This window comes from Homalodisca vitripennis, chromosome 4, assembly GCF_021130785.1.
Source record: "Homalodisca vitripennis isolate AUS2020 chromosome 4, UT_GWSS_2.1, whole genome shotgun sequence".
NCBI classification, from domain to species: Eukaryota; Metazoa; Arthropoda; class Insecta; order Hemiptera; family Cicadellidae; genus Homalodisca; species Homalodisca vitripennis.
In genome coordinates this window covers 91,487,501-91,497,475 of record NC_060210.1, presented here as the reverse complement: position 1 = coordinate 91,497,475, position 9,975 = coordinate 91,487,501, and the positions used below count along the sequence as shown (strand labels likewise).

Genomic DNA, 9,975 nt, shown 5'->3' with positions numbered 1-9,975 from the left:
ACTTAAAAGTATAAAGATACTTATGTAAATAAATTGAAAATTTCAAGAAACACAAAACAATCGACATTTATTTTAGTTTTAGAAAATGTACCATAGTTCCTTTTTTAAATATGACTTGCAGTACATTAATAGAGATGTATATAGGTCAGTAACAATGCCCAAACAAACAACTAATCATCACTAGTTTTCAGGGCCTGTCACTTACCATTCCAGTTATTACAAAGTAACATTAAACATTATATTATCCAACTATTCATTGAGTTTCCAATAATATTATAAATCAAGTGGTTGTTCACCAGTGTGTGTACCATAAGTGACAACAGCAAAAGTTGCACATCATCAGATAATCTGTTGATCGCCAGTTATAAACTGAATATCCACTGATCTCTGGATTTAAGGTTTAAGAGCTCTGTTTTAACTTCTCTCAGAATTTTATGATCCATCTTCCTGTCATATACCCAATCTCTGACATTTATTGGATGCCCAAAAGAATCCAACTATACGATTTCATGCCCCAAAAATTTAACTCCATAAAAACCTAGGTGTTCTTTAAACAGATTGGAATGAACTATAATAGAATCCAATATTTTAATGATAATCCTTTATTGAACTCAGTATATTTATACAATAAAATATTTCTCAGCAATAACACAGAAAGTAATAAGCTCAAACTCTCGATGATGTTAACTTTCAACTGTTCTGATCAATTCCTGACAGCCTAATAATGTTTTCTGCTTGCCGTAGCAAAGGCATGTCCACCATACTGCCAGCGTGGACAAAAGCACCCTGAAACAAAATACGAATGACTCAAACTTTTATAAAAAGAACAAATCATGTGAATTCAATGAAAAAATTAACAATAAGTACTGAAGCTAAACTATATATAATATGACAACCAAATAAAAATTATAAATACTACTTAGTATCTAGGAAAAAATTTACCCTTACCAAATTAACGCGGACAACCAAATTTATTGAACATATATTTGAGTTACTAGTAAGACTATAAGCGAAGCTTTCAGTTCACATGAACTCAGAAAAGATTTATTTTAAAACACTCAAATAATAAAGGGAAGATATAAAAAGAAATTTTGTAATACAAGTATTTATATACTTGAGATTACTTTTTAAACATTCTATTTTAGTTTTGTACGCAATGTCGTTTGCAGAAAATACTAATAATTATAATAGCTTTGCAAAAATATGGGAAATTCAATTATGCTTATAACATTTTTTAAACAATACATAAGTAACAGAATTGTATCTTTATTGCAATGTTTTCTAATGGTGAAGTTTGAAATTAAGCAGACCAGGAACTGAGGTGAGTTTTCTCGTGGTTTTTTTTCTTTTAGATTACTTAGAAATATATTGCGTATAAATTCCGAACAACATTGACTTTCACAATATTTGTTTAAAACTATACACAGATATCTATACACACATCATATTTAAATGGTCTTGTTTTAATATTCAAAATACTGTAAAGAGGAACAATGTTTATATTCACTATTACAACTAACTCCATTACTTAGTATGTTAAGAATGCCTTTTAGTGTACATAATAAAAATATCACCTTTTATTTCTCAATGGGAAGAGGGGTCGTTTAAAAAGAATGATACAAAAATAAGGGTAATTTACTTTTATACAAAGAGTAACAAAATTATGAGAACTAAGTGAAACAATTTCAGTATACATTAACAAGTTTCAATGTAGATTGCAAAAATTTGTATATGCATTACAAATGCTTGATATGAGAGCACCATTAGTTACTATACAAACACCAGGCAATATCGAAGAATAGTGCAGAAATTAACAGTTGGTACTTCTGTTTGCATGAATCTTACTGCAGAATTTTGCAACAATGAAAATTTTTTTTTTAATCAGGTTACGTTCTGTCTTTGTTACTTGGTTGACTGACACTAAACTGTTTTAAATTTCACATTACTAGACTGTTCGTTTGGTTGCAAATTGTGGAAAATGGCCTACCAATAGAGGTAATTTATTTGCCAGTTCTTAGGTTAAAAGGATTAACAGGCTTTTCTCCATAAGTCTTAAATAATCTTTACTAGTACTCTCAGCACATACTTATGGGAGGAAGCAAGTCTATTATTGTGACTAGATGACTTAAGACTACTCACCCATAAAATGTAAGGGTTGATATGTGACAGATCAAATTACGATATTCAAATATTCACATTTTTTTGCGATATGAGAAAACATGTGTTTTCAGAGTTGTGCTTTATTTAATCAATAGTAGAAAAATAAATTAACTTTACACGGGAACAAATTTAAATAATTAAATTGGATCAACATAAGTAAAATTCATTTTTATTAAAAGTACTAAATATAATGAGGCAAACAAGCTAATTTGTGGGTTAAGACAAATTGAGTGTTGAAGGGGCAATGAATGACCTCAGAAAGCGCATGTTGCAAAAATTTAAATAAAGAATTGATAGATAAATAATTAGGGTAAATAGAAAAGACTCAAATTTATAAATTATAGTGGATAAATGATGGAGTTCCGTATTTATTAACAACGAATCAGATTAAATTAAAGCGTGAAGACACTGATTTGAACGAGAGTGGAGAGGGGCATTGTCCTAGTCACTAAGCCGCAATCTGGAATTCCTTCTTCTTGCGAGAAATCTCAAACGAAGTGGACATAGGAGAGATGCTCCTGACAAATTGGTGATGTGTGATGTGGACAAATTGTTCGTTTAAAGTAAAAATTTACTACAGTGCGATGGGATATAGTGTTTATTAAATAAATTTACATAAAAAACAAAGTAAAATCAGTGAAATTAAGTTATAAATGGTGTGCAAATAAATCTAAATAACATAGTGAGATTCTTTTACTTAATATCTATCCCATGTGCCGAGAAAATTGTAAGTGTTAATATAAGTTATAGCCAGGAAACATTAATAGACTCACAAAATTTAAAACCTTTTACATAAATTGGTCAATTTGGACAATTCTGAGTTGAAATGTAATGTAATGTCTAATGTCAATGTAAAGACAAAGACATACTGTATATTAAAATGCCATTTGGATACAATTTAAATTTTATTAAATCAGTAAAAATCCAGAAAGTACTGTGAATACTTGTTAACATACAATTAATCAATCACCTTTATCCTCAAAATTCAACACAGTGAGATTTTTATCTACACAAGGACTTAGCCTACTTGGACCCTGAGATTAGTATTTAAAGTGAACCATAATATTTATTCCCACCTACATTGAACGACATAATTTAGACCACGAACGACGATACCAACCCTAATATATTTGACCTACAGTGTTACTTAAACCCACGGTGTAGTAACCAGCCCACGACTCATCATGTAACCAATGTGAGGCACTACACTTTAACTGAACCAGAACATATGCACAACCAATTCAAAATCTGAGCAGCAGCACATGGGGCTACTAAACATTATAGAAAACCGAAACATTTCAGATACTATAGTGAAGGTGAACCCAACTTTTATTTCTTGTTAATGTTTCTGCCTAACATAACATTATAAGTATGTTATGGTTATTTTTGTATAGTTTTAGAGGTGTACCTTGCCCTGCTGCTGACTGGCACGGAAGCCATCCACTACATCTCTAGCCCACTGCAGCTGCTCTCTGCTGGGAAGAAACGCCTTCTGCACAATCTCTATCTGATCAGGATGTATCACCTGCTTGCCCGTATAACCAAGCCTGGCACCTGCCTCACTCTGCTGCCTCAGAGAGTCCAGATCTGCACGAGACAGAAATAGGGAAAATGGAAAAAACTTTCTTGTCTTGCATTAAAAAAGTTACAACTGATCTAACAACTGCTACAGCATATTTTTAAGACTTCTTTTTTTTTGTTTAAACGTAGGGGGAATGCATTTGCGCACGGAGTGTGGGACTCCCTTGCGGACTACCCACTAAACCCACTACGGGCCACGGAGGGCCCAGGCCGGAACCCTTTCGGATAACATCTTGCCTGGTGTCTTGGGTCCCAACCAGGAAGCTAGGGCTTGTCACGGGCAAAGTTTTAGTAAGACACCTTAAGAGAATTCACTAATGAAAATAGGTTTTTACAATTTTTTATTAATTTTACATTCAAATTAACTTACAACGTTATTTACCACACTGAAATTGAAATCTAAATTTGTTACTAATTTTTTGAGTTTTTTAAGAAAATATATGATTTTTTAATGACTACTGACCTGACTTAAACTATTGATATATCGTTTTAAACTTGAAAAATACTATGTTTTTTAGTAAAGTCAAAGTTTTTTCTTAAACGGTTTTGAGATAGAGCTGTTTTTAATATAATTTAACTATGTCATTTTTATTATACTTTTGTTAAATACACTTATTTATCCCAATAAAATAGGAACAAAATACCTGATTAGTTGTATTATAGTCTTATAAAAATGCACACACAAAAATCACCACTGTAGCTTACAAATTAAAAATACCAAGCAACCAAGTTATCTACATATGTAGCTATTGTGGGAAGGGTTTAGTCTATACAAACGTTGAGTTCAATTTTATTTCACCTTCAACTTAGTGCAGCGTCTGAAATCTGACCAGCATAGCTACGTTATGTGAAGAAAACTCGATTCCTCCACTATGATTTTGGATCATGTCTGGAACATCGTAGTGCACAAGTGATGTTCAATTGTGCACCTTATGAGAGAATTAAAACACTTCTACTTTACATTTGTTTGTAGTCTAGATCTCTCTGATGTTGAAACGATGCAGAGTTTTTTTTTAAGCTTCTTGTCACTGACTTTTTTGTATATTTTCAGACGAACGCTGAATCCAAATTCCAGGAATTAAGTCTAGGACAGTGTCATATTTTAGACGCTGCACTAAACAGAAGTTGAAATAGAGCTGAACCTAAAATTTGTATTGAATTAACCCTTTCCACCATAGCTATATTATACACCTTGATTTTCCAGTTAAGTATTGACCAGTATATCAGTTATATCTACCCATTTCTCCACTGACTAATTTATCAATAGTTCTTACTCAGTCCTTCACTGACTTATTTAACATTTTTCCCTGTCCAATTGTACACTAACTAATATAACAGTTATGTAGACGCAATACTGATTAATTTGTTTGTACTGATTTACACTCAAGATAAGTATTTCTACATGTTATATTGACATTTTATCTATTATGAAGGTCAAAATCCTTAGCACATTTCTTCCTTTACCGTAGAGACCAGGAAGACTATTTGGTCAATTTAATCTACTATAACTATAACTATAACTTAACCTGAGACAATTGTAGCATAATAATTTTATTTCTAAACATAATAACAAAATGTGCTGAAGATAAAATTGTTATTCGTATAACTCTTGATAATATATAAATAATTGGATTTACTTACAAAAATTTATTTTAAAGAAATTTGTACTTTGAAACTATAATGATTTTAAGAAAATGTTGGAGTAGGTAGTAGAAATTTCATTCGGAAAAGAATGAGAAATTAAAACAGTCAGAATCTAGTCAACTTCAACAAAAAATCCGGCCCTGCATATGGTGGTTTTTATAATACAGTGGCTTCTCAGGCAATCATATACTGTCACCATCAATGTAGTATTTGGAATAAACAAGCTTTATCACTCCTTTTTTAAAAAAGACATGGGTTTGATGTCTAAGAAATGTACAGCAATAATAAATATAAAGAACTGTGGACATGTAATAAGAATTAGAAGTATGTCTCAAACAAAAAAATTTTACTTTTTGTACTATGGCTTACACACAGTACTTTGGCAAAATGTAAACCCTTATTACTTGTTAATAATCATTTTAAATTAATGTTGGCACTTTGCTCTTTAAATTATTTCAATCATAAATATTTAATAAAAATCAAATGTAATTAGACTATTACATACATATTAATTTAATTAATACAAATAAATTAAATTAGCTAATCAGATTTTCAGAAAATGTTTGTTGACTAAAACCATGGTTTTAATAGAATAAAATATCAAGTGTATTTTGTGTAAAATATTCAAACATTTAAAAATTATGTAATCTATTTAACTTGCACCTAGATGAAAAATTTTATAAAAATAAAAATAAAACCATCAGTGATCTATAGGACAGACAGATGTTTCTACAAGACCCTCTTTTACAAATAGAGTTATCCAAAATGGCTACTTTCACCAAAATTGATGTTATGACCCATCACATGTTCTATAGCATGTATTATGAGAGTAAAAGAAAACATAAAAATATAATGAATAAACACTAAGTATTACCATACCTTTATACTGAATATGAACCATATCAACAGCCTGAAGTCCAAATGCCTTGGCAACCAAAACCAGCCGCTGTCTTGCATACATGATCTCACCCCCATCCACACTCCTTGCTGCTCCTGCAGTTTATTACATTACCTTACATATTAAACACTTCAATGCCACAGTCTTATTACAACTATTATAATAAGCTCGTGGAAAACACAAATAATAATCCTACCAATGAGAGATAAAAAATATCTCTAAAATTAATTTTTTTTAACAACATTATTTTATAACAGTTAAAGAGCCTGATGATGATGACTAGATACCAACTATACTATAAGCTAGCAAGGCCTTACAATGCTGTGTAGGTCAGTAAAAATATTTTAAAAAGCAATCTTTTTTTCAGTTCAGAAAAATTTGTTCATATGCTTTAAACCACTTACCGATACTGGCACATAAGTCATCACTGCCAAAGACCAGTCCGACTGGTACAAGCTTGTGATTTTGAGATAACTCCATTGCGGCTTTACAGATTTCTGGAAGATCCATGATTGCTCTGGCCGATTCTGCGAAGATCACCAACTTTACAGTCACATTATGGACCAAATACTTGTCCAGTTTCTCAGCAAACTACTGAAAAGTTGTATATTCATTATTATACACGAAGAAGAACTGTATTTTTAAAACAGTAGTAGTACAATCGTAATAAGACAACAAACAATACAACTAACAAGAAAAACACCTTTCTTGCTCTTCTTCACCCATCATTAGTACATTCGCTGTGTTGTTAAATTTGATAATATTTCTCATATTGCGACATAAGTCACCGAGGATTCATCAAGATGCATTAAACCAGTGCAGTATGAACATGGTGGACTTTGATGTATGATGTATGTTCTCAATTGTGCACCTGATGAGACAATTATAACACCTCTTTACTTGGATTGCACTATATTTTGTATTCTAAGTGTGTCTGAAATCGAAACAATGGATCTCTTCAGACGATCATGACTCCAGATTCCAGGCATCAAATCTCTGACAGCATCAAATTCTAGACATTGCTCTAAGAGGAAGCTGAACTGTAGCTGAACTCAACTTGTTAAACAGATTTACTGTAAATAAACCTTTAAGAGTAATAAAATATAAGTTTCAAACCACTACATTAAAAGTTGGCAGTACAGCCGGAGGACGAGGGTCTAAAGCGTTGGTCTTTAGGTCTGAGGTAATGCAGGTACAAATCTTGTCTGCGACCATTGCACATTTTATCAGTACTGTTGAACTCTCCTCCTTACTCTGTTTGATAAAGATCATAACACAGATCAAAGGCCCATGATGGCAGGTAGAATAAGGCTAAAATGGGGATCAGCCTATAATTTGTTTTTCTATTATCCCTATCAAGGATAGAATTGTCTTATGACCCAATAAAGAATTCGGTTGCTTTCTCAGTGTGGTCTAAATATAACTCCTACACCCACTCTCCCTATTCCCATTTTTTCATCCTAACTATTCCCACAATAATACATTTTTCCTGTGTTGTTGAATATTTTATATGTGTGTGTGTGTGTGTGTGTGTGTCATTACACTATTTAATAATGTGTGTGTGTGTGTGTGTGTGTGTGTGTGTGTGTGTGTGTGTGTGTGTGCGTGCGTGCGTGCGTGCGTGCGTGCGTGCGTGCGTGCGTGCGTGCGTGCGTGCGTGCGTGCGTGCGTGCGCGTGCGTGTGTGCGTGCGTGCGTGTGTGTGCGTGCGTGCGTGCGTGCGTGCGTGCGTGCGTGCGTTTGTTTTTGTTTTATTAAGTACATGTTTGAGACAGAATGCATGGAGTTGACACATAACTTGTTTGTTATGATTCTTGACATGCGTATCAAAATTCTCTGGTAAGATTTGTTTATTTTAACCTGAATTGTAGTTAACATAGTTATCCCTCTGAGGAAAAGATCAGATTGCAGATCTCAAAACATATTGTTACTTATTTCTTGTATCACTGAACAACAGTAAATGTTCAAAAAATTATGTTCTCTTTACTGAATTATTCTTCCAAATTACAAGAATTGAATAAATGTGTTCTTATCTTCACTTTCTAGAAATAAACTACACTGCACATAACTGACGTTTACCTATTCATGCATAGTTTGATAATTTTTAATAATACATAATTTTATTTAATAAATTATAATGTGGATTTATTTGTAGCAAATGTTGCATTATAACTTCAATTCTAATGCAGGTTTTAAAATACTGTTTCTGAGATGAATAGAAAATCATTCAATACAAAAGTTAAAACTCACCCATAATAAGTTGTCCCTGGACTCTACCTTGGGCAGGTATAATGCAGCAGGAGGATTGCTAGCAGATAATATGACAGATAAGTCATCCTCACAGAGACCACTGTCCACAGCATTGACTCTGACACCAACCTCAGGTCTCTTTGGCAAGTTTCCTGCATCTAACACGCTTCTTATTGTGGCCCTCGCCTCTTTCTGTTACGTACATGTTACTTTATTACTTCACATACTTTCACTTTATACATTAGCATCTTCTATTTAGAGTAAAGCTTGTAAAATATGTATTAAAATTACGTTCCAACACTACATGATGTGTCTCTTCAGTTTAATAATAATATACTATTATTTTCACAAATTATAAAATTTATATTGCTATTTTAAAATCTCAATTAATATAATTGTTATAGAGTGTTAAAAAATTAGAGAACCGCCTTCTTTGAATGGTTACAGATAAAACTGATGGTGTTAAACCTATCTGGAACAGAAAAATTTCCAGTTATTACCAGTGCAGTATTGACAGCACTACAGGAAGAGTTTCCTTTATTTTGCAATCTCCATCACACTTGTTCAACATGAGTTTGCAAAACTTAATTCTGTGATCAAAATTATCTTGTTTTAATTCGTGGATTTTGTAAGGCTTTAAACTACTATTTTTCAAAACATTATATCCAGGACTAAAATGAATCTCATGTTCTTCTAGAACCTAGAGCTATTGTTCTGAGAGATTTCTACACAATATTTCAAAAATGTTTATTGCCAGTTGAAATTTTTTGGTTTGCCAGATTTAAAATGATTTTCTACACTGCCTATCAATTTCAATACTGAACAGTGTTGTTACATAGCATATTGGATTTCTCTCTAGAAATGTATCACACTAAACAAGTTCAAATTCAGTCTGTACCATTATATAAGGAAATAATAAATATAGTATGTACTTTATATGTTAACTTATTAGATGTCCATTATAATACTAACAATGATATGGATTCTTATCATTTAGAATGCTATTAAAAAAAGATTAAATCTTTATATTTAATAAAAACCCATGATTCTAAACAAGTATGATATGTTGAGTTTAAAAAATACTAATTAATTAAGAGTTTTTAGATATTTCTTTGTCATATTATTTTCATATGGATATCATTTATCACCAAACATGTAAGGTATAAGTTTATCATAAACAGAACTACAAGTAGATCCATTAAAAGTATTTTCCAAAACATTTTCACCAAACACAAACAATGCTTTTTGCCTTAACTTAACTAAAACAATAATACCAAAGAATGTTTTTAAACTTTGAACAGACACCGTTTTTGATAGGGTGATCCTTTTGAGATGAAAGGTTTAACTCCTTAACCAGAATAATTTGTGATTCAACATTTTGAAACTAAATTAAGCTTAATCCATTTTTCCTGAATTTAAATAAAAGTCATTTGACAGGTATTT

At 31.8% G+C, this 9,975-nt stretch overlaps 1 protein-coding gene across 6 annotated transcripts in view; it reads right to left on the bottom strand.

The window, feature by feature from the left end:
- Nucleotides 1-586: 586 nt before the first annotated feature.
- The window catches only part of LOC124359767 (citramalyl-CoA lyase, mitochondrial-like), a 22,306-nt gene continuing 12,917 nt past the window's right edge, over nt 587-9,975 (bottom strand). For all 6 annotated transcript variants that reach the window (XM_046812781.1, XM_046812777.1, XM_046812778.1 and 3 more), the window contains 5 exons: nt 8,533-8,724; nt 6,688-6,874; nt 6,265-6,378; nt 3,569-3,747; nt 587-786 (listed from right to left, as the gene is read on the bottom strand). In XM_046812781.1, coding sequence (XP_046668737.1) covers nt 691-786; nt 3,569-3,747; nt 6,265-6,378; nt 6,688-6,874; nt 8,533-8,724 — 768 coding nt within the window. In that variant the 3' untranslated portion in view covers nt 587-690. The remainder of the gene's footprint in view (nt 787-3,568; nt 3,748-6,264; nt 6,379-6,687; nt 6,875-8,532; nt 8,725-9,975) is intronic.